The 25822-nt window shown below is 41.0% G+C and overlaps 1 protein-coding gene across 6 annotated transcripts in view; it reads right to left on the bottom strand.

Moving 5' to 3' along the window:
- Nucleotides 1-25822, bottom strand: part of si (sucrase-isomaltase) — a 236353-nt gene that overhangs the window by 75609 nt on the left and 134922 nt on the right. For all 6 annotated transcript variants that reach the window (XM_087993626.1, XM_087993627.1, XM_087993628.1 and 3 more), the window contains exons 16-24: nt 15248-15419; nt 14164-14280; nt 13859-14013; nt 11026-11110; nt 8418-8474; nt 6762-6886; nt 6551-6639; nt 6086-6135; nt 757-930 (exon numbers count right to left, since the gene is read on the bottom strand). In XM_087993626.1, the coding sequence (XP_087849752.1) occupies nt 757-930; nt 6086-6135; nt 6551-6639; nt 6762-6886; nt 8418-8474; nt 11026-11110; nt 13859-14013; nt 14164-14280; nt 15248-15419 (1024 nt within the window). The remainder of the gene's footprint in view (nt 1-756; nt 931-6085; nt 6136-6550; nt 6640-6761; nt 6887-8417; nt 8475-11025; nt 11111-13858; nt 14014-14163; nt 14281-15247; nt 15420-25822) is intronic.

Below are 25822 nucleotides of genomic sequence, written 5' to 3'. Positions count from 1 at the left end.
TTCTCCTTTCTATGGTACCAATGACCACAAAAATGTTTTTCACTTGTTGAATACTAGTGATTTCCAGTTGCCCCAAAAATATATTTGAGCACTTGCCACCAAAGTTTGAACAAATCTGCCTCTGGAGCGCACACATAGTCAGAAATTCTAGCCTACTGCTTTTTTCGCAAGAATCCTGGCCACAGTGGAACACCTAGTGTACTAATCCATTTAACTGATAAAAATATTATTTCATTACCAGATCAAAGAACATCGTGATAGATTACACTGAGTGGACATTCCAGGTTCATGTGTCAAAGTGGAGTATGATTGGAGAAAGACAAAGAGCTCTATTTTACAGGAAAATCCTAAATGTTCAAACACAACATCTAGGCAGATATGTGTCTTTGTCTTCTTTATCATAGTCCAACATGAACAGCAATGAAGTCCAGGAGAATTTGCTTTGCAACTAACAGGTGTTACGTATATAGATCATAATCTTTAAAATCATTTTAGTGTTATCAACCTTGCCCCACAAAACAATATAATCTTACTTAATTCTCACTCCGCATATATTAGATTTAAAATCTGAGAACAAAGTTAACCCTGGAATGAATTACTTCTGCTGCAAAGAGAATAATTAATATATCTTTTCACATCTAAATGATAATGACAAAACAAAATTCAACTGTTCTGATGAAGAAGCACAGAATGGGATAGTTGAGAAAAAACAGGTTTTAGCAGAAATTATTGAGATTATTAGAATATTTCCATTACCTTAGTGGCATGATGATAAATGATATTTTCTGGCAATAAAGTTTTGACATCCTGACCATGTTTCACAATGACGGATGTTGGAACACTATTCATGCCAAGGAATTTTATTTCTTCAAATATAAGGTTGTTTGGGTCAATGTATCCCCGTTGTTGTACTTTAATATCTAAAACATTCTAAAAGAGAATAAAGCTATATTAAACCAATTCCATGTTTCATTTCTCTGGAAGTGTTGAAACTAATCATGCAAATATTGGTCCATATTTTGTTATATTTAGCTTTTGCATGTACATTGTTTGCGCAAAGAAATGAACTTGATTGCTGAAAAAAATCAATGAAGGCCAACACATTTAAAGCAAGTGCTCAGGCCATAACTCTAATACTGATTGCAATTCTTGTCACCACATTATAGGAAGAACATGACTGCTTTGGAGAGGATGCAAAGGAGAATCACCGGTATGCTGCCTGGGTAGGAAGGTATGAGCAACAAGAAAAAATTGAATGCATTCAATTGTTTTCCTTGGAGCAGTGAAGCTTAAGTAGAGACCAGATATGGATATATAAACATAGCAATATGATTAGATTCCCTACAGTGTGGAAACAGGCCCTTTGGCCTAACAAGTCCACACCAACCTTTTCCCCTACGTTTACCCCTGACTCATACACCATGGGCAATTTAGCATGGCCAATTCACCTGGCCTACACATCTTTGGACTGTGGGAGGAAACTGAAGCACTCAGAGGAAACCCATGCAGATATGGGGAGAACATGCAAACTCCACACAGACAGTCACCCGAGGTTGGAATTGAACCCAGGTCCCTGGCACTGTAAGGCAGCAGTGCCGCCCACTGAGCCAACCCATATAGAAAACAGGAGCAAGGGGCCATTCAGTCCATGTGATCATGATCTCATCATCCAACTCAGTTTCCCGTTTCCATTTTCGCCCCATTCCCTTTGATTCATTTCATCTGAAGAACTTATATCTAATTCCTTCTTGAACACATTCAATAGTTTGGCCACAACTGCTTTCCGGAACAGAGAATTTCACGAGCTCACCAACTGGAGTTAGGAGATTTCTCATTATGTCATTCCAATAGCCTATCTCACGTCCTTAGACTGTGATCCCTGGTCTGGACTTCCCAGACATCGGAACATCCTTTCTGTGTTTGCCACGTATAACCTGATTAAACGTTTATAGGTTTCTATGTGAATCCCCCCCTCCCCCCCCCAATTCTTCTAAACTGTAGTGAATAGAGTCCTAACTGATCCAGCCCCTATTCATATAACCATCATTTCTGGAATCATACTGAGTTAATCAATTTGAGACCATGGTCTCTGCTCCATTTTGTTTCTTTTCCCTTGTTTGTACTTTTCTTATCCAGTCAACAGCAAACCTGTTTTCAGCACATATTTGTTTTTTTTTGGTACTTTTCGCCTTCTCTCTCCAATTGATTTAGACCTGGAAAAATAACTCAAAATCTCTCCAGAATTTAATACGGTCTCGGAACATCTTTTTGTCATTATCCCATCTATCCCTTCCTCAACACTTATTACATTTCTAACCCTTTCCAGTTCTGAGGAAATGTCACAGACCTGAAACTCTAATTACATTTCTCACTGCAAATACTGTCAAAACCTGTTGGATGCTTCCAACAATTTTCTTTTTATTACATACAGCCTTGTGTCACTTTACTGTTTGTGATCTCTAGCCTTCTAAGTTATGACACTTCAAGTGCAGAACCAAGTTTTCTTTATAAATGGGAGGAGTGCTTCCACCCTTAGCATCGATTCTGATAATGGTCAAATTTGCTACAAAGTGGCAGTCACTATCTGATTGCTGTTCCATTCCTGCTTTTCTGCTGCTCCACATTTCTGACCAGCAAGTCCAATTCCACTTTTAAATGTATGCCTCTTGGTTATTGACCTCTCTATTAGGGGAACCCAATCCTTCCTATCATCTCTGTCTCGGCCCTCAACATTATGTCCAATACAAATAAATCTCATTTTCGCTTCCTTCAATGCAAAGAAAATAATCTTAACCTACCCAATTTATCCTCATAGATCTGACAACATCTACATAAATCTCTCTTGTAACCTCTAGTGCAATCATATCTGTCCTGTAACATGCTGGTCATGGACTCTAGCTGAGGACTCACAAGTTAATTATGCAATTCTAACTGTTTCTTTAAAAACTGTTTCCTGAAGAAGGGCTAATGCCCGAAACGTCGATTCTCCTGTTCCCTAGATGCTGCCTGACCTGCTGCGCTTTTCCAGCAACACATTTCCATAACTGTTTCTTTAACCAATTACACAGTAAGTTTATGAAATAAAAAAAAGAGTGCTAGAACCATGGCAGAAGTACAAATTAGAGCAGGTTAATTTAATCCAAAATCAGGTAGGTAAAACAAAAAAATCCCAACATCTGAAGGATACATTCACATTTCAGTGACATAGATATTTGTTGCTAGTTAGTGCTTCATATGTTGCTAAAAGGCTGTTTAGAATTGACAAAGCTCCATTAGCTATGAAGAGATTGGATCATATTCAATGCAAAATGCTGCTTTCAGAAACACAGATAAATATAGTAATCTGATTTGCTATCCAAACTTTTTCTCTATTCTTTCCTGCCAAATAATCCAATAAATACCAATGGAAAAACAAATGAACCCTCCACATACTGTGAGATTAGAAATTAGATAGCATTATTAAAAGGACCAATGAAGGACAGTCACTTACTTTGAGTCTTACAATAAAGGTTGACACTTTTTTTTGGTGTAGCTTGAACTGATTCTTTTAACATCCAAGGTGACATGACAATGGTGAAGTTCCAAATAAAACAATATCACAGTGAAGACCTGGCCTTGGTGCATCTGATAAGGCCAAAATTACATCTATTGTTGAAGCTGGGTACCTGTTTATCTTGAGCCTTATTTGGGAAATTTAATGAGGGGAATTTCGGGGTGGTGTGGTGGCTCAGTGATTAGCACTGCGACCTCACAGCACCAGGGTCCCAGGTTTGATTCCAGCCTTGGGTGATTGTCTGTGTGGAGTTTGCACATTCTCCCCGTGACTGCATGGGCTTCCTCCCACAGTCCAAAGATTTGCAGGCCAGGTGAATTGGCTGTGCTAAATTGCCCATAGTGTTAGGTGCATTAGTCAGTGGGAAATGGGACTGGGTGAGTTACTCTTCAGAGGATCGGTGTGGACTTGTTGGGCTGAAGGGCCTGTTTCCACATTGTATGTAATCTAATCTGTACTTTTAGAGTGGCACAGTGGTTAGTCCTGCTGCCTCACATTGCCAGAGACCTGGGTTCAATTCCCGTCTCAGGCAACTGTCTGTGTGGAGTTTGCACATTCTCCCCGTGTCTGCGTGGGTTTCTTCTGGGTGCTTCGGTTTCTTCCCACAGTCCAAAAATGTGCAGGTTAGGTGAATTGGCCAGGCTAAATTGCCCGTAGTGTTAGGTGAAGGGGTAAATGTAGGGGAATGAGTCTGGGTGGGTTGCTCTTCGGAGGGTCGGTGTGGACTTGTTGGGCCGAAAGGCCTGTTTCCACACTGTAAGTAATCTCAATCTAAATCTAAACCTTTCAGGATCGAGAGGTTGCAGCTGTTACCAATATATAGGTATGCCACCATTTAAAGTTAAGTGATGTTATGTATGAGAATAAAAAATGTTAGAGCCTTTTTAAAGATAGTAAAATAGTTCATTCAGGTTTTAATTTTTGCAAAGGTGATAGGGAAAGAATAAATGTCAGATGTGGTTTGAAAGGATGGACACCGTGCTATGAAAGCAGGAGATGCAGCTGACAGACGTGAGCAAGTTATTGAACTCTTTTGAGCATCCTTCCCACAAAAAAAGGGCGGAATACTGTACCTAGAAGGAGATGGCAAAATACTTCTTACGTGTGGGAAGAGATGCTAGAACAAAATGCACACATCAAAAAATTGCCACAGTTGGACATAGACTTTGCTGAGAAGCAGGACATAGAGGTGATGGTCTCCTTCTGTATTCTGACCAAGTCCCCACTATATCATTAGATTGGATAGTATTTATTGCACTCAATCAAGTATTAAGCCTTTCAGACCCACATCCAACAATTCCCTCACACCTGCTCTTCTGCATCATACTGACTAATACTTATAGTTGAGTTGGTCACATCATCAACATACAATGTAAAATTGGAACCATGTCACACTCAACTACCAAAGGCTTCAGGTTAACCCCAGATTAAATCTGGGCTTCATCCTTTACACCTCATGGCAATAAGATAATTTTCAGTCCAACACTTTTATATTGCACTATATTTAGTTAACATTTATTTTTCTTTATCTATTTCTATGTGAACCTTCTGAACTCATTGTTACTATTACCAAACTGTTCTCCTATCTTGAGGTAAATTATTTTCCTGCTTCATTAGTTGGAACCAGGTCAAATGCTGGATTATTTTACATGTAATACATTGATGCAGTAAAGTCTTTTGGTGCACTCTTACAGTACATGTCTATTTTGACCACAAGTTTTTGTCTCAGAATACTTCAAATTCTCTATTACAATTCATGCAAACTTCTGTTGATTCCTGTAGCTTTCATCCTTGATTACTTTCCACTTCTTCATTAGCTAATATATTCTCAACATGGAAACAGTCCCTTACAATAGAAGAAATGAATTGAAGAAGATAAAGAAAAGAATGGTCTGACCATCATTTCCTGAGGAAGTCATGGAATGATGTTCTGGGACTGTGCTGGCCACTCTCTGATAACAACAGCATTGCCTGATGTTTGAGGTTTGGTTTCAGCCAAGGACAGTTTTCTGTTTGTTTATCTCACTGAATTTAAGTTTGAAGTGCTCCTTGGTGCCATACTTGGCTCATAACTGTCTGATGGACATGTAACATAGCATGAAACAATCCCGAATAAAATGAGACATGCCAAGATTGAACCTGAAAATTACTGTGACATTTCAAATGCTGAAAGTCCTATTTAAATTATTTTTCCACAACTTTAATAAGGAACTGATTTGAATTAACACATCCTCGAAGAATTCTACTGAATTGATGACGAATGATGTTTGAGTATATGCTTTGATATGCTATCACGTTTTAGAATTTCTGTAGATTGGAAAATGAACACATACCAAACCTTTAGAAACAGATCTGAAAACAGTTTGTTTTGACAAAGGGTAGTATTTATGAAATTTAAAAGGATAGATAGTTACTTCTGTAAAGCATCTCAACCAACAATTGAGAAATGTGTTTCAATACATATTGAGCAATACATTTTGTAATACCATAACAAAGACAAATTATAATTGAACCAATGTGGAAAAAGCTAACCTCTGCAACTGTAAATTGATAGGCAGTGTAGACCCCCTTTTCGTAAGTATCTGAAAGACAAAACCAGTGAAATTTATTATTCAGCAACACTGCATCAGAATCACCAGTAACAGAGTTATTTATATATTAGGCAACATATTTGAAAATATTTAGGACTGAGAATTAAGAACATCAGGTAACATGATTGCTTGATTACAAATGTTGAATTAGCTTAACAGCCATGTGCTAACCAGATTTAATTCTTCTTTTTGTATGATAGTTTATTTCTCAACTCAGACTATGTAGTTTGGACAATTATCTTGAACAGAAACTAATCTACGAGATATGATTGGCAACAATCTGCACCTTTAATAGCGAATATATATTTTGAGGAAAATGATTTCTCTGATCAATATCTAAAATGTTGTTTAGTGCATATCCAGTATTTAAAGCAGCTTTGGACAGCCATAGTAATGAATACAATACCTTTGGATTCTCCATCATCCCAAAATAATTCTCCACTAGCCTTCTCTTGTTCATCAAGGGCAACGAGGAGACCCAATGGATTCTTCCGACTATGTGGAAGAACAGAATATTTATTGGATGCAATTCAGTGACACTATGACATTACCTATGACAGTTTAGCATAAATGTGTTAAACTTCAGAAAAGTTAAATATGAATATGGCTATACTTGCCTATAAAAGGTAGTGTTTGCTGGTTGCTGTGTTGGGAAGATAAATCCACCTCTGACATGAAGCCCCAGTTTATCGCCTGGTAAACGCATATCCATAAACTGCTTATGAGCCGATATGGCAGAACCCTAATTTAATAATGAAGACTTTCTTATCATATATACATAATGCACTTTTGCTATTAATTAGGATGACAGCACTACAAGATGCGAGTGTGACACTGATGGATATTAAATATAATTTATGCATCAATTTATGTCTTTAACTTGGCATCTAATATAAATACTGTAAAATTTGGCAGAAAGACTTATGGAGATGATGTTTTACCTTGGATGTAGGTCGTAGAAATAGCTTGTTGGAGGGGTGTCAGAGCTGGCGAGGGATTTTCCTTGTGCTGAGCAGGGATGCTATGGCCAGCAGATGAGAAGTGTGGCGGAGAGCGGTGGTTGGTACTGAAGACCGGCCAGTGGATGGGTGGGTTGATGGGATAGGTGGCAAGAAGTATGGCTGGCAGTGAGTGAGGTGGGCTATCTGTGCCAAAGAACAAGGGGTGAGGCAGGAGGATTCTGCCAGTGCTGGAAGGGGGTTGGGAGGGAGGAGTAGGGTTACGGTTGGCCAGTGCAGAATGATGCTAAGCTCTGGGTGAGGCAGGGGTGGAATGAATTTAGATTTCGGGCATTTGGTAGATGGTGGGCTTGTTGGAGACCGGGGAGGTGTAAGGAGTCAGGGGAAGTGTAGTTGTGGTGGAGTGTTAAGTTGTAGGGTTAGCTTAACATTTATCCAGGAGATGGATTAGATTTTAACAGTCTAATCTTTCCTGGATACCTATTTATTAACAAAAGGTAATCACTCCAAATTATTTAACCTTAAGGGAGATTTTGCTGAGTTCCACATGCAAGGGAGTTTCCCATCATAATCTTCAGTTTATCAGGTAATTCTTGCAGAGACTGCTGTGTGTGGGATTCCATGTGGTTCAGCCTCTGTCTGTGCAGTTTCAATTACTATCTGGCCATTGGAATATCTGGGCCATTCAATTCATCATATGGTAATCAGCAACCATTAAAAATGAATTCTACCCTGATATCAAGGTGAAATTAGTAACCTATTGGGCAATGGGAGAAGCTGTCAGTCAAGCTGTTAATTTGGCATTCCTTATGGTTATAAGATAGTTGCATGCTGGATGAAAGAAAAAGTTGGCTGGAAAATACAGTCTTCCTATTTTTTGTCTTAACCAATTTGATAACACCTCCACATTCCCGTCAAGGTATGGAGGCAGCAGAATTAATTTTGGAGACAACGACGACCATCTTTTGTGTTTTCTTGCTATTATCTTCGTAATTGAATATCTGATTTCTGGCTCCAAGTACACTTAATCTGTAATAAGTCTTTTGATGTACTAAATGGTTAAGGAAAATCTTTAGTTCTCAGAAATGATAGCACTGATTTCTATGTGTGTCATCCTAGCAGGGAACTGTAGCCAACAAATTGTGGGTCTGTAGTGTATAATTTTCTATCCATTAATTTAATATTTGGAAAATCTGATGCATTTGAACCATGATTTATTGGGTGGTGTTCATTGTCAGTGCCATTGCACTGCAGGAGTGTTCAATTGTGGAAAAATAATTTATGAACTCAAAATTGAATTAAAGTGATATTTACTGTTTCATACTCATACCAAACTGCATCAGGCACATAGGCATGGACAATTTCTGTATTCTGAAAAGAAAGGAAATATGTGAGTAACATTGCTATGAATTTTTAAGAAAGGTATTTAGCTTACATTTGAGAAATGAAATAGGGAAGGCTTCATTTTCATTTCAGACTGACAGACATTCCTTGGTTTCTGGGATGGTGTATTACTAGACTATTTTCAGCCATAACTCATAATCTTTACCTCTGGGACACAAAGTTTGGGTTCAGGCACCACTCTGGAGAACTAACCATATGTAGCTGGAACACTAATGTAGTACTGAGGGAGCACTGCAAAATCAGAGGTGCAATTTTTCAGGTAAGATTTTAGACTAATTGACAAAAAAAATGGAGAGGAATAGTGTTGATATCTGTGTGACATCAAGGGCTGAATTTTCCCACTTTTGACAAAGGGTTCTCTCAAGTGAGATTTGTTACATCTGGCCTCCTGTGGCTGATGTCCACTTCTCTCATGTAGTTCTTTGCTCTTCAGTTTGTTTATATCATTACCCATCTCTTGCAATTGCATTGGTGAGACAGGTGGAAATACTCACTGCAGCCAGGAGTTTGCAATGCTCACACTGCTAGCACCAAATTTAAAGCCCAGCTCCACAGCACTTCAGATGCTGCAAACTAGAAACTGAACTGTGGTCCTGCATCATATAAATATTTGAATTAGAAACAGACATAGGCCATTCATTTCTTCAAGTATGCTCCACCATTTAGGTTGATCATGGCTGATCTATTTGTATTTTAAATTTCACATTCCCACATATATTCTTAATAACCTTTGAGTTCCTTGCCTAACAAGAATCTATGAACTACACTTTAAAAATATGCAATGAAGCTGCCTCTACCACCTTCTGAGGCAGAAAGTTGCAAAGTCATACAACCCTCTGAGACAAAATATTTCTCTATTCTAAAAGAGTGACCCCTAATTTAAAAATATTGCCCCCTAGTTCTGGCATACTCCTGATCCTAATGCACATGTTCATATATTATGCTGCAAAAAGGAGCTCTGAGGTGTGTCAAATGTTACAAATGTATTTATTATAACTAAAGTATTCGTGGTACACAGGGAGAGTGAAAGTTTGGCAATAGAGCACCACGAAAGTCCCCTCCCACAAAAAAGCATGCCTTAACATTTGTTAGAGACCACATATATTTCCTTTTTGGGTTATAAACTGGAATGGATGTTAGACTACTATACAGATGAAATAAAACAAAAGTTTTTCAACTTGGTAAAATCAAGTGGTGCGCATCCTTAGCCGCGCAAGACAATGTTTCTATTTAAGCAGTGAGATCGATATAGTGCTGGGTCAGAGTATCACCAGGAATCTTTGAGTAAAGGAAAGACTGCCTGATGACAGTGCTTGGATTGGTCCAGCTGCAGTTTGTACCAGATCTGTACTTGGAGAGCGGCCATAGACCTCCAGAATTAGCAAACAGAAAGCATCTCTTTCTCTCCCTACTTTTGCTATGAGTGAAAAGACAAAGAAATTGAAAACAAAGAATTCAAATATTAAAAAAAGACCTAAGCACCAGATCAACTACTGAAGTGAAGAATGGCCATCGCTTCACACGCAATGCATTATTATTGTAAAATGAAAAGAGCTATGAGAGACAATTTAATTCACCCAATGTTAGCTATACTGCTAATATTCAAAATTTTAATTTCCCTAATATTCAAAATTTAATATTTTTCTGTCCATTGTGCCAGGGTCAAAATGTTTGTTTCTTGTATATTCATGAATGCGTTTGTGTGAATTTGGGGTTTTTCAGTGTGTATAGCTTTAATCAGATCATAGTAGTTTTATAATCCTTTATTTTCTCTGCCATTTGTCAAATAATAGGTATGTTTATAATAGGGTTATTTTACTGTTAATGGTGAAACTTGTTGTGAATTGCTTTTATACTAAATAATGGTCAGTCAGACAAATTGGTTGTCTTAGTGATTTAATTCGGTACCTACACATTGTAATGTCTTAATCAGCACTTTTCCTAATTAGGTTGTAACATAGTAAAGAACTTCATGAATTGCAGTGCCATTTTTGGTCATACATTGTTCTCGGGTAGTATTTAGAACGATAGTGACTTTATAATTTGCACCTTGAATCTCAAGCTCCCATTCCCTCCTTTGCTGTATTTGGTCTAATCTTTTTACCTTGAATTTTCTCCTTTCATTCCCTCAATGATGCCTTTTAATGAAGTCCATCCCTAACCTGAGTTTCTCACTTTCCCCAGGACGTCAAGTAGTTACCCTGATAAGTTACCTGACCACGAAGGTACAAAGCCCGAGAGTGGTCAAGACCCATCTATCCTGGAGTTACTTATGTGGACAGCCTCGACTGAGCAGTTAAAATTATAGGAAAAAGCATACCAATCAAATCATATTAAATTCAGTGAAACTATCCAGTTATTAGTAACAGTGTAAACCATAAACTGCTCTATAAGAAATTTGCATATGTTCCAGTATTTGAAAAAAAAGTCATTCCTATTCTACAATATTAGAGTGTCAGTTGTTATTAGTTTGTTCATAATTTAAATAATTTTTAAACAAACATGTTAATTAACATACAGGGTCCAGCACAGGTGTGATAAGAAGAGCAGGTCCCCATAGGAACTGACGGTCAATAGTCCATGTTGCACTGTCTGTAGGAAACCTTGTAAAAGATAAAACAATTTTCATGTTTAAACATCATTGCACTCGAAAATCTTTATGTTGTGGTTGAAAGTGTTGTAAAATGAAACTTGCTACTTTATCATCAGTGAAACAGTGAACAATTAATGCCACATTACATACGGAATGAGGAAAGCACAATCAAGCTGTTTCTATATTTCAATAGATAACAGACAATAGACAATAGACAATAGGTGCAGGAGTAGGCCATTCTGCCCTTTAAGCCTGCACCACCATTCAATATGATCATGGCTGATCATCCTTAATCAGTATCCTGTTCCTGCCTTAACTCCATAACCCTTGATTCCACTATCCTTGAGAGCTCTATCCAACTCTTTCTTAAATGACTCCGGAGACTGGGCCTCCATTGCCCTCTGGGGCATAGCATTCCACACAGCCACCACTCTCTGGGTGAAGATGTTTCTCCTCATCTCTGTCCTAAATGGTCTACCACATATTTTTCAGCTGTGTCCTCTGGTTCGGCACTCACCCATCAGCGGACACATGTTTCCTGCCTCCAGAGTGTCCAATCCTTTAATAATCTTATATGTCTCAATCAGATCCCCTCTCAGTCTTCTAAACTCAAGGGTGTACAAGCCCAGTTGCTTCAGTCTTTCAGTGTAAGGTAATCCCGCCATTCCAGGAATTGACCTCGTGAACCTACGCTGCACTCCCTCAATAGCCAGAATGTCTTTCTTCAAATTTGGAGACCAGAACTGCACACAGTACTCCAGGTGTGGTCTCACCAGGGCCCTGTACAGCTGCAGAAGAACCTCTTTGCTTCTATACTCAATCCCTCTTGTTATGAAGGCCAGCATGCTATTTGCCTTCTTCCCTACCTGCTGCACCTGCATGCTTACCTTCATTGACTGGTGTACAAGAACACACAGATCTCTCTGTACTGCCCCTTTACCTAAATTGATTCCATTTAGGTAGTAATCTGTCTTCCTGTCCTTGCCACCAAAGTGGATAACCATACATTTATCCACATTAAACTGCATCTGCCATGTATCTGACCAGTCACCTAACTTGTCCAGGTCACCTTGTAATCTCCTAACATCCTCATCACATTTCACCCTACCACCCAGCTTTGTATCATCAGCAAATTTGCTAATGTTATTACTAATACCATCTTCTATATCATTAACATATATTGTAAAAACCTGCGGTCCCAGTACTGATCCCTGCGGTACCTCACTGGTCACTGCCTGCCATTCCAAAATGGAGCCATTTATCACTACTCTTTGTTTCCTGTCATCCAACCAACTTTCAATCCAAGTTAGTACTTTGCCACCAATACCATGCACCCTAATTTTGCTCACTAACCTCCTAAGTGGGACTTTATCAAAAGCTTTCTGAAAGTCCAGGTACACTACATCTGCTGTATCACCCTCATCCATCTTCAGAGTTACATCCTCAAAAAATTCCAGAAGATTAGTCAAGTATGATTTCCCCTTCATAAATCCATGCTGACTCCGACCTATCCTGTTACTACTACCCAGATGTGTCGTAATTTCATCCTTTATAATAGACTCCAGCATCTTTCCCACCACTGAGGTCAGACTAACTGATCTATAATTTCCTGCTTTCTCTCTCCCACCTTTCTTAAAAAGTGGTACAACATTAGCCACTTTCCAATTCGCAGGAACTGATCCCGAATCTATCGAACTCTGGAAAATAATCACCAATGCATCCACCATTTCTCGAGCCACCTCCTTCACTACCCTGAGATGTAGACCATCAGTCCCCGGGGACTTATTAACCTTCAGACCTAACAGTCTCAGTTGATAGATGAAAAGCATTTCCTGATAAAGTTTTGTACATCTAGTGTCAGAAACCTCTGGAACAGTTATTATGATTTGTACTTTACTGCATAGTTAACAGAGAAAAATACTATAAGGCATTTGACAATCAAGGCCAGGAGACCAAGACCAAGCTCAAGCAGAAGTAGCCACTGGACAAGCCACATACATGCTCCATATTTCTATCGTGTCTTAGGATACACCCAATTTCATCACATGAACTGTTCACTGGTAACTGAAAGGATTCTGCTCAGGCTTATTGTGATTCCTACTTATCATGCAAGAAAAAAGATGTATCCATCTATTTGGGATATATTGAGATATTTGCTAGACATGTAGAAAGCACAATATAATAACAAATTGCAAAGATCTATACATAATAATCCTATGAATGAACTTTCCTCTGAATCACACAAAATATTCCATTGTCTTTTTCCTGTGTTGTGAAATCTGAATACTGTGCCATGCTTTTCATCTATCAACTGAGACAGGCAACTTTTCTCTAGATCTCTGACAATTCCATCTTAAGTTGCTTGCTGGAAAATTTGTAATAATAACTTGAGGTAATATACTGTGTGGGCATCATCTAAGATGTCATGGTTCTGATCAATATGCTTGGCATATAACCTGGATGTGAAAATAAAGAAAAACTCATGAATCAAATGTGAGCAGCAGGTTTGGCCATTTTAACATTTATTATAATTACTTGGGTTTCATTTTCCATTTTCTTGTTGCTTAAATTAATTTATACAGAAATTGTTCATTTGAGCTCAAAACTGTTTACGCAGAAAGAATACCACAGGTGTACTAAATTTCATTGAACATACTTTCAAATCACTCTGGGGAATTAATTTACCGAGAATGGTTTGATAATATGTTCAAATGGTTTTAATAATTAACATCACTCCTTGATTCTTTATAAAACTTACTCATGAAGCAGTGGTCGAACTACAGTGGCTCCATAAACATTGGCCTTGTGAAAGAGTGTATAGAGGTAAGGAAGCAATGTATATCGAATATTCAAGTAATGCCTGGAACTGTTCACTAAAAGGGAGTCTTCACCATAATAGGCAGGATCTTGAGGCTAAAAGGCAAGATTTGTATGAAAATGAAGATTGTTTTTATTCTCATTATGAATTAAGTCTAATCTTATGTCACACTACTTTTGAGTCAGTATACATTTTCATAAGTTGCATTTTCTACTATTGCCAATAAATATTCATTCTCAACTCACTTTGTAGTTCTCAGCATTGTGGTTCCTACAAAATGGATAAAATGCTCCAACCTGCATCCATCTCCTACATAGTTCTTCAGGTGAATCATCAAAGAAACCACAAATATCTGCTCCTATCTGTTGAAAGGAAGAACAATTGTGACTCTTTCAGTTCTTCAATAGGTTGAGACTGTTCAGTTTCTATAAGCAGTTAATCTGTCCATATGCAATCCATATTATGACTGACATTTTGTGATCTTGATAATGTGCCAAATACTGCATGGAAAGGATTTGTCATCAAAACATATAACCATTTGAATGTCGCTTTTCTGGATTTTACTGAAAGGGATCTGGGAGTGCTAGTCCAGGGTTCTCTAAAGGTAAACATGCAGGTTGAGTCCGTGATTAAGAAAGCGAATGCAATGTTGTCTCTTATCTCAAGAGGGTTGGAATATAAAAGCAGAGATGTACTACTAAGACTTTATAAAGCTCTGGTTAGGCCCCATTTGGAGTACTGTGTCCAGTTTTGGTCCCCACACCTCAGGAAGGACATACTGGCACTGGAACGTGTCCAGCGGAGATTCACACGGATGATCCCTGGAATGACAGGTCTAACATATGAGGAACGGCTGAGGATACTGGGATTGTATTCGTTGGAGTTTAGAAGATTAAGGGGAGACTTAATAGAGACGTACAAAATAATACATGGCTTGGAAAAGGTGGATGCTAGGAAATTGTTTCAGTTAAACGAGGAGACTAGGACCCGTGGACACAGCCTTAGAATTAGAGGGGGTCATTTCAGAACAGAAATGCGGAGGCATTTCTTCAGCCAGAGAGTGGTGGGCCTGTGGAATTCATTGCCACGGAGTGCAGTGGAAGCCGGGACGCTAAATGTCTTCAAGGCCGAGATTGATAGATTCTTGTTGTCTCGAGGAATTAAGGGCTACGGGGAGAACGCTGGTAAGTGGAGCTGAAATGCGCATCAGCCATGATTGAATGGCGGAGTGGACTTGATGGGCCGAATGGCCTTACTTCCACTCCTATGTCATATGGTCTTATGATCTTATACTGTCAATTTGGCTGACATATGCTTAAATTAACTTACATATGGAAAACCAAAAAGATTAAACTCAAGCATCCCAGGAATTGCCCACTTGATGTCATTCCAGTTTGCTGCATTATCTCCCAGCCAGTGTCCTGAGTAACTTCCTGACCCAGCAAATGTTGATCGAGATAGAATAATGCTTCTTTTTCCAGGAAACACATGGTTAATTACTCTGCAATGTCAAGCAAAGGGTTTTTTTTTGTTATAATGTTGTAAAGACCAGTTCTTTTTGTTCCAAACTTTGCCTGTGGACTAAAGAAAGGAAATTGTTCAAAGAGATTCTTGCCATTCTAAAAATTATATTTACAGAACCACATTGTGAATGGTATACAAATTTACATTTGTTCCTAGAACAGAGACAGTAAACCTGGACATTATAGAGCCAATAATTCTCAATGAACAATTATTTGGCAGCAATATTTTATTTTTAATTGTATGATTCCAGGAATAGTAGGGCTTGTAGTGATTGTGGGAAAAGCGCAGCAGGTCAGGCAGCATCCAAGGAGCAAGAGAATCGCGTTTCGGGCATGAGCCCTTCTTGTAGTGATTGTAACAAGATCAACCAGATGGACCTCATAGAATAGGAGTCCTCTGATTGGGGCTGTTAATCTGGTGTCACCAGGGAGCCCTGGCTGACAGATAAAAGCAGGTGCGTCAGACATCCTGTTCACTCTGTCAGCTGGCTCTGGGACCTGGATCAGTGTCAAGGATGTCTAAATAAAGGGTGATGTGGTGACAGGATATTGGTTTCTATTGAGTTATTTCAGTGGTAATATAAGAGAAGAGCACATTCCTCAAGAAAGTCACTCGCAATAGTCACCTTTGCGTTGGGATAAGCATTTCTGGCATCATGCCATTATTTGGGAAGCATGACTCATTCAATCCTGCCATGGAAGACTGCGCCCAGTATGTGAAAAGAATGCATTATTTTTCCAGGAAAATGACACTGGGGCAGATGAAATGCAAGGAGTAATTCTCCTGATGGTTTGTCAATCTGCAGCTTTTTCGGTTATAGAATGTAACTTTCCCTGAGGCACCAAATGCTAAAACCTTTCAAGAGTCGATGGGTTTAGTTGAGGAGTTTCATCACCCCAAGCCTCCTCTAATTCTGAAATGTTACTGGTTTTACTTGGCAATTCAAGGAGTTGGGGAATCTTATTGATATTTTTGACTAGGTTAAGGTAACTGGCTGAGGCATATGACTTTGGTTTATCCCTTAATGGGATTCTGAGAGATCGTTTGGTATGATGGATTAATGATGTAACGATGCAAAAGCACACGTTAGCTGAATCCCAATTCATCTTCAAACAGGCACTACAGCTGGCTTTACTATTGGAAAATGTAGCAAATGGAGTACGAGTTGGGGACCCTGCAGATTTGTGGAAATGCTTCCTGGTCAACATGCAAGGTGGTCTTGGCTCCTTTGATAATCTATAGAGCTTCCTGAAAAATGTCTAGGTATTTAAATAGTACGCCACTCAGGCAGCCATTTTCTAATCAAAAATTTGTTGAGCCAATCCAGGTGAATCTTTCTGCATCAATTTGCTAGGTATTCCGATAGAAGCGGACACCCTCACCTGGCCGACTGAGTTTGGGGAACTCCAGTTGAGTGAAGGCAATTGCACAGCCTCACTCAGGACATATCCTGAACAGAGGAGCTCTAGGCAATCCCATAGCAGACCCCAAAACAAAGTGAAGCTTCAGCAAAATTCAGTTAAAATTTTCTTCAGGATCTGGCCAGCAAGCCATTCTTATTGCTGCCAGTATGCGGACTCAAGACAGCAAAAGAATCTCAAAGGACCAAAATTAAGTAAAAAAACTCATAGGGCAGTATTCAGGAGAGTACATGCCCTGGAAAGTCTATCTACATCTTTTTTGTAATAGTTAAATTGTTTAGCAACATCCTAATCAGAACCAATCAAAATGAAAATCTTGTCAATTGGTCACCTGGTTCTGGTGGAGGTCAATGCTGGTGTGGCTGTATCAGTGAATGCAGAACCAGTCTTCAACAAAATTCACCCTTAAATTTGTTCAAGAACTTGGCTAGACTGAGAATCTATACCATGGAAGCTTTACTGATTAAAGGTGCAACTTCAGTTCCGGTCTCTTATGAGAAGCAGCTGGTACAGTTACCACTTATTGTCGTAAAAGACTCAGGCTGAAGCTTGATGAGGTGATATTAGTTGAGAAAGATTCACCTAGATTGGCTCAACATTTTTTTGATTAGAAAATGGCTGCCTGAGTGAAGTTCTAATTAAATACCTAGAAGATTTTCAGGAAGGTCTATGGACTGTCAAAGGAGTCAAGGCCACCTTGCATACTGACCAGGAAGCAATTCCATGATCTTGCAAAGCCCGCCCAGTGCCATTTGCCTTATGGGCAACAGTAGAGGCAGAAATCAGGAGGATGGAAAGCAAAGGAATCATCAAACCTGTCCAGTTTGCAGAATGGGCAGCACTGGTCATACCAATTGTGAAGCCTGATGGGTTGGTTCATCTTGGTGGGGATATTAGAAATAGTAACCTGCTTTTTGATCCCCACATAGAGGATTTATGCACAAAGCTGGCAGGGGGCTGCCCTTCATGAAGCTGGACATGAGCCATGCATACCTGGAATTGCAGTTAGATGAGCATTCCCAGAAGTATGCTACAATTCATACCCATAAGGATTTGTACCAATATACAAGACTGCCAGTTGGGGATGAACTCAGATTTCTCCAGTTTCCTCATTTCCCCTCCCCCCACCTTGTCTCAGTCCCAACCCTCGAACTCAGCACCACCTTCCTAACCTGCAATCTTCTTTCTGACGTCTCCGCCCCCACTCCCACTCTGGCCTATCACCCTCACCTTAACCTCCTTCCACCTATCGCATTTCCAACGCCCCTCCCCCAAGTCCCTCCTCCCTACCTTTTATCTTAGCCTGCTGGGCACATTTTCCTCATTCCTGAAGAAGGGTTCATGCCCAAAACGTCGATTCTCCTGCTCCTTGGATGCTGCCTGACCTGCTGCGCTTTTCCAGCAACACATTTTCAGCTCTACCATCAGCCTGTGCCATTTTTCAGTGGATGATGGAGAACATTTTACTAAGGCCTTCCAGGTGGCCATTTATCTAGATGATGTGTTGATAACATGGAAAACCAATAAGGAGCTCTTAGAGAACTTGGACATCATCCTTAGATGTTTCTCTCAGGCAAGTGTATATCTTAGAAAGGAAAAATGCATGTTTCAGGCACCCCAAGTGACATACTTTGGTTAGAGTTCACAAGACCAGATTACACCCTTTGGAAGATAAAGTAACAATGATCAAAGATGCCCCAGCTCCCATGTCCATTCCAGATCTTAGGTCTTTCCTTGGCTTGGTGACTTATTCAGGAAAGTTCATAGATAATGTGGCCTACATCCTGGCATCTTTGCATCAACTCTTAAAGGGTCAGACTTGAGTAGCCAAGCCATAGTTTTCATGGAGGTGAAGAAACATCCTCTATCATCCCCTAAGGTGTTGGCATGTTACAATCTCAAGTGTGATATGGTATCAACATGGAATGCCTTCCCATATGGCATTGTAGCTTATAAGTGGCCCAATTGCATATGCATCCAGGACTTCGGCAATTTCATTGCATAAATATGCCCAGATAGAGAAGGAAGGTATGGGGGTCATATTTGGAGTCAGGAAGTTCCACCAATACCTTTATGGATGCCAATCTGTAATAATAACAGACGATAAACCCTTACTAGGTCCAATTAAAGAGGATATGGCAGTGCCACCCATCGGGCCCAATGCTGAATTCAGCTGAAGCTAGTACCAAGTCCATATAATTACGTATTGGAACACCACCTGGGAGGTCAAGTAGTAAATGCAGATGCATTGATCTGCCTTCTGCTGGCAGATACACTACCAGAATAGTCTAGGGACTTTCAAAGGAGCCAAGGCCACGTTGCACATTGATCAGGAAGCAATTTCACCAGTGATATCACTACTGGAAGAGTTCATAATTGTTATAAATGTTCTAGACACACTTCCAGTCATAGGTGGCAATATCAGATTTTGGACGCAGAAAAATCCAGTCCTGGCAAAACTGAAACAGCCAATGGTGATAGAGAAACCAAAGGGCCATCACAACCAGAATTTAAATATTTTCAGACCCAGAAAGACCAGATCACAGCAGAGGATAGTAAGTTCTCATGGGAGACGAGAGTGATTGTCCCGAATAAAGGTCGCCGCCAGATATTGGCTGAACTCTACCAAGATCATTGAGCGGTGTCCAAAATGAAGATTTTGGCAATAAATTATGCCTGGTGGCCACGACTGGATGCAGACATTTGTGGGGCAGTGCCCAGAGTTCCAACAAGGACAACAATTACTGTCAGCAGCTTCCCCAAATTCATGGGAATGGCCAGATAAACCCAGGACATCAGTTACATATCGACTATGCAGGTGTTTTCATGAGCTCAATATTCTTAGGCATTAGGGATACCTTCTCAAAGTGGCTGGAAATGCAGAGAAGAAATTTGGAAGAGACAATAGAAGAACTGTGTGCATCTTTTGTAACATAGACTCCCAGAAATGTTGGTCACAGAAAACAGGCCATTGTCTACGAGAAGGGAAATTGAGTATTTCCGAAAGTCAAATGGTGTTCGCTCTGCAAGGACAGCTCCATATCATCCACCATCCAATGGTCTGACAGAAAAAGCTGTCCAAACTTTAAAGGCAGCTTTAAAGAAACAAACTATAGCTTCACTAGATACCAAATTGTCCCAGTTCCTATTTGATTATAGGATCACCTCTCATGCAACTACATTGATAGCTCCAGCAGAGTTGCTAATAGGGAGAAGACTCTGTATCAGATTAAAGCTGATCTTCCTGTTCCTGGTGGGAGGTGGTGGTGTGAAACAGCACAAGGAATGCCAAAGCTGGAAACAAGACTCTGCAAAGCAAGAGAAACGGTTTACTTCAGGGCACAAAATTTGGTGTTAGAACCATGGGAAACACTTGCATGAGTAAGAGGCATATTCGATGCGAGACCAGTGATGTGTAAAGTTCAGATAGTGGTGATAGTCCTGAACAAGCTCAGGAACCGTATGAAATCAGCAAACTTGCAAACAGTGTAGGAACAAAATATATCCAGTTCCTCAACTGCCTTTCAGGTTGTTCTGGAACCTTCTCCTGGGAATCTGGGATGGACACAGTGGACATCGCTGCCTCAATGCCTTTGCTGCCTGAAGAAGAGAACTAATTTCTCCTGTGATGTTCCAAGCGCAAGAGGCAAGCAATTGTGCATTACACGCCACCCTGTATTATAAGCAGAGAAACGGGCCCAGTGTTAAAACACTGCAGCAGGAGCTGCAAAAAAAAACACTGGCTTATGTCTTTGGATTCAGAGGGGCAGGGGTATAATAATTGTAATGAGGGCAGCCAGATGGACCTCATAGAATAGGCATTCCCTGATTGGAGCTATTCATCTGGTCTAATCAGGGAGCCCGGCTTGACAGATAACAACAGGAGTGTCAGACATCCTGTTCACTTTGAGCGCTGGCTCTGAGAGGGCTGGATTATTGTCAAGGACTCTCCACAAGTAAATAAAGAGTGACTTAGCAATGGGATACCAACCTCTGTGGAGTTATTTCAGAGCTTGCTTTCTAGTTCTCTACGCCAATGAGTTGTGACAATATGGGCAGGAATTATTACATTACAGCAAGGATTCATGATGTATATGCATGTCTTCTATACTGAAATCTCAACATTCTAGGGTTTATCATTGACCAGAAAGTGAACTGGACTGGCCAAAATAATCCTATGGCTATATGACAAGGTCAGAGGCTATGAATCTGGAGAACCTGACTTACTTTCTAACTGGAAATGTGTTGCTGGAAAAGCGCAGCAGGTCAGGCAGCATCCAGGGAACAGGAGAATCGACGTTTCGGGCATAAGCCCTTCTTCAGGAATGAGGAAAGTTTGTCCAGCAGGCTAAGATAAAAGGTAGGGAGGAGGGACTTGGGGGAGGGGCGTCGGAAATGTGATAGGTGGAAAGAAGTCAAGGTGAGGGTGATAGGTCAGACTGGGGTGGGGGCGGAGAGGTCGGGAAGAAGATCTCAGGTTAGGAAGGCGGTGCTGAATTTGATGGATTTGACTGAGACAGGGTGGGGTGAGGGGAAATGAGGAAACTGGTGAAATCCGAGTTCATCCCTTGTGGTTGGAGGGTTCCTAGGCGGAAGATGAGGCGTTCTTCCTCCAACCGTCGTTTTGTTGTGGTCTGACGATGGAGGAGTCCAAAGACCTGCATATCCTTGGTGGAGTGGGAGGGGGAATTGAAATGTTGAGCTACAGGGTGGTTGGGTCGGTTGGTCCGGTGTCCCAGAGGTGTTCTCTGAAATGCTCCGCAAGTAGCCGGCCTGTCTCCCCAATGTAGAGGAGGCCACATCGGGTGCAGAGGATGCAACAGATGATATGTGTGGAGGTGCAGGTGAATCTGTGGCGGATATGGAAGTTTCCTTTGGGGCCTTGGAGGGAGGTGAGTGGGGAGGTGTGGGCGCAAGTCTTGCACCTCCTGCGGTTGCAGGGGAAGGTGCCGGGAGTGGAGGTTGGGTTGGTGGGGGGTGTGGATCTGACGAGGGAGTCACGGAGGGAGTGGTCTTCACGGAATGCTGATAGGGGAGGGGAGGGAAATATATCCTTGGTGGTGGGGTCCGTTTGGAGGTGGCAGAAATGACGGCGGATGATGCGCTGTACATGGAGATTGGTGGGGTGGTAGGTGAGGACCAGTGGGGTTCTGTCCTGGTGGCGGTTGGAGGGGCGGGGTTCAAGGGCGGAGGAGCGGGAAGTGGAAGAGATGCGGTAGAGGGCATCATCGACCACGTCGGGGGGGAAATTGCGGTCCTTGAAGAAGGAGGCCATCTGGGTTGTGCGTTTTTGGAACTGGTCCTCCTGGGAGCAGATGCGGCGGAGTCGAAGGAATTGGGAGAATGGGATGGCGTTTTTACAGGGGGCAGGATGGGAGGAGGTGTAGTCCAGGTAGCTGTGGGAGTCGGAGTTACTTTCTAACTCCCTAATGCCTGTCCAACATTTACAAGGCAAAGATTAGGAGTGTGTAAGAATACTCCACACTTTCTTGGAAGAGCACATCTCCAATAACAGTCAGGAAGCTTGACACCATCCAGAACAAATCAACCCATGATTAACACCACATCCACAAATATTCACTACCACTGATGCAGAAATTCAACAAAGTCCCTTAGATAGCACCTTCCAAACCTGCTATCATGACCAGCTGGAGCAATAGGATCACCACCAACAACTACAAGTTCCCCTCTATGCCACTCAACATCCTAAACTGAAATAAATCGTTGTTCCTTCAGTGTCTCTGGGTTAAACTTTGGGAGCTCCCTCCTTAACAGCATTGTTGGTGCTAAAGCAAATGGACTGTAGCCGTTCAAGAAGACATTTCACCCCTACCTTCTCAGGAGTAATTAGGGAAGAGCAACAAAGTCTGGCTAAGCCAGTGAGATTGAAATCCTATGGATAAATAAATTATAGTTGAACCCCATGATTTTGGCAGTTTTGCCAATGAATTTTATTTGGATTAGTGTTGTACCATTAAAAGTTCACTGCATTCTCCAATGATTCAGGGGACTGACATAGTAAAGAAGATTATCAATTGTAGTTAAATAAGACAGACCTGAAGGGCCCCAGGTTCAGTTCCCAGAGTTAGCTGATCTCTGGTAAAGATGTTACAAATAATTGTTACAAATAATTGATATGAAACCTGGGTTTCTCTCTTTGCAGAGATTGTCTCAAGAATGGGAAAATCATTTATAGTTTCTCTAGCTGTTCACCACTATTGAAAGTGCATAAGTACTGAGTTGCATAGGTTTCGGAACTCATTCTCAAGATAATGCCCCTGAAATTATCTGGGAATTTCCTGTATAACTTCAGTAGAAAACAAATGGCAACCACCTTCTGTCATATATATATTATATATAATTTCTCTATTGGTGATGTTGGCTTTAACCAAAGTACTTTGGCGACTCCTTCAGAATTTCAAGACCATGATAGTAACCATTTAACAAAGGAGAACACCCTAGGATTGGCAAATGAAAGCGAGAAAGGAACATTGATAAATATTTTCTTGTCATATGGAAATGCATTGCTTTTTTGCTCTACATCAAATTCATTTTCAGAAACAATTTAAAGCCAACATATACAATCATTTTTATTCCCAATTTTCCACTTGAGTGAATTCTGGCTTTTAAAATTTATGAAGTGAATAAATTTAAGCCAGATCATGCATTACGTAAACAAAATTTCCAAGCTGAGAAAGAATAGCAGTCCAGACGCATAAACTTAGAACATAGAACATAGAAGAATACAGCGCAGTACAGGCCCTTCGGCCCTCGATGTTGCGCCGATCCAAGCCCACCTAACCTACACTAGTTCACTATCCTCCATATGCCTATCCAATGCCCGCTTAAATGCCCATAATGAGGGAGAGTCCACCACTGCTACTGGCAGGGCATTCCATGAACTCACGACTCGCTGAGTAAAGAATCTACCCCTAACATCTGTCCTATACCTACCCCCCTTAATTTAAAGCTATGCCCCCTTGTAATAGCTGACTCCCATACGTGGAAAAAGATTCTCACTGTCGACCCTATCTAAACCCCTAATCATCTTGTACACCTCTATCAAGTCACCCCTAAACCTTCTTTTCTCCAATGAAAACAACCCCAAGTGCCTCAGCCTTTCCTCATACGATCTTTCTACCATACCAGGCAACATCCTGGTAAACCTCCTCTGCACCCGTTCCAGTGCCTCCACATCCTTCCTCTAGTATGGCGACCAAAACTGCACACAATACTCCAGATGCGGCCGCACCAGAGTCTTATACAACTGCAACATGACCTCAGTACTCCGGAACTCAATTCCTCTACCAATAAAAGCCAGTACGCCATATGCCTTCTTCACCGCACTATTTACCTGGGTGGCAACTTTCAAAGATCTGTACATATGGACACCAAGATCCCTCTGCTCATCCACACTACCAAGTATCCGACCATTAGCACAGTACCCCATCTTTTTATTACTCTTATCAAAGTGAATCACCTCACACTTAGCTACATTGAACTCCATTTGCCACCTTTCTGCCCAGTTCTGCAGCTTATCTACATCCCGCTGTAACCTGCCACATCCTTCCTCACTGTCTACAACTCCTCCAACTTTCGTATCATCCACAAACTTGCTCACCCAACCTTCTAACCCCTCCGCCAGGTCATTTATAAAAATGACAAACAGCAATGGTCCCAAAACAGATCCTTGCAGAACACCGCTAGTGACGGCACTCCAAGATGAACCTTTGCCATCAACTACTACCCTCTGTCTTCTTCCAGCCAGCCAACTCCTAAATCAAACCTCCAACTCACTCTCAATGCCATACCTCCGTATTTTTTTGCAGTAGTCTACCATGGGGAACCTTATCAAACGCCTTACTAAAATCCATATACACCACATCTACCGCTTTCCCCTCGTCCACCTCCTTAGTCACCTTCTCAAAGAATTCAATAAGGTTTGTGAGGCACGACCTGCCCTTCACAAAACCATGCTGACTATCCTTGATCACATTATTCCTATCCAGATGTTCATAAATCCTAGCCCTTACAATTCTCTCTAAGATTTTGCCCACAACAGAAGTGAGACTCACCGGCCTATAGTTACTAGGGTTATCCCTACTCCCCTTCTTGAACAAGGGAACCACATTTGCTAGCCTCCAATCTTCTGGCACTACTCCTGTAGACAACGAGGACATAAAAATCAAGGCCAATGGCTCTGCAATCTCCTCCCTTGCTTCCCAGAGAATCCTAGGATAAATGCGATCAGGCCCAGGGGACTTATCTATTTTCACCCTTTCCAGAATTTCCAACACCTCTTCTCTACATACCTCAAAGCCATCCATTCTACGTAATTGTGACTCAGTACTCACATTGACAACAATGTCCTGTTCCTGATTGAATACTGATGAAAAGTATTCATTCAGTGTCTCCCCAATCTCTTCAGCCTCCACACACAACTTCCCACTACTATCCTTGACTGGACCTATTCCTACCCTAGTCATTCTTTTATTCCTGACATACCTATAGAAAGCCTTAGGGTTTTCCCTAATCCTACCAACTAAGGACCTTTCATGTCCCCTCCTTGCTGCTCTTAGCTCTCTCTTCAGGTCCTTCCCGGCTACCTTATAACTCTCAATCGCCCCAATTGAACCTTCATGCCTCATCTTTACATAGGCCGCCCTCTTCCATTTAACAAGGTATTCCAATTCCTTATTAAACCACGGCTCCCTCACACGACCCTTTCCTCCCTGCCTGACGGGTACATACTTATCAAGGACACTCAATAGTTGCTCCTTGAACAAGCTCCACATATCAATTACGCCCTTGCCTTGAAGCTTACTTTTCCAAGCCACACATCCTAAGTCATGCCTCACCGCATCATAATTTCCCTGCCCCCAGCTATAACTCTTGCCCTGTAGTGCACACTTATCCCTCTCCATCACTAGAGTAAAACTGTTTAATTATAATGCCCCAA

The sequence above is a fragment of the Chiloscyllium plagiosum genome, unplaced genomic scaffold, assembly GCF_037043375.1.
Source record: "Chiloscyllium plagiosum isolate Xiang-an unplaced genomic scaffold, Cpla_swu_hap1 HiC_scaffold_13, whole genome shotgun sequence".
NCBI lineage: Eukaryota > Metazoa > Chordata > Chondrichthyes > Orectolobiformes > Hemiscylliidae > Chiloscyllium > Chiloscyllium plagiosum.
Note: the sequence above shows the minus strand (reverse complement) of the source record. Positions and strands in the feature narration are given on the sequence as shown.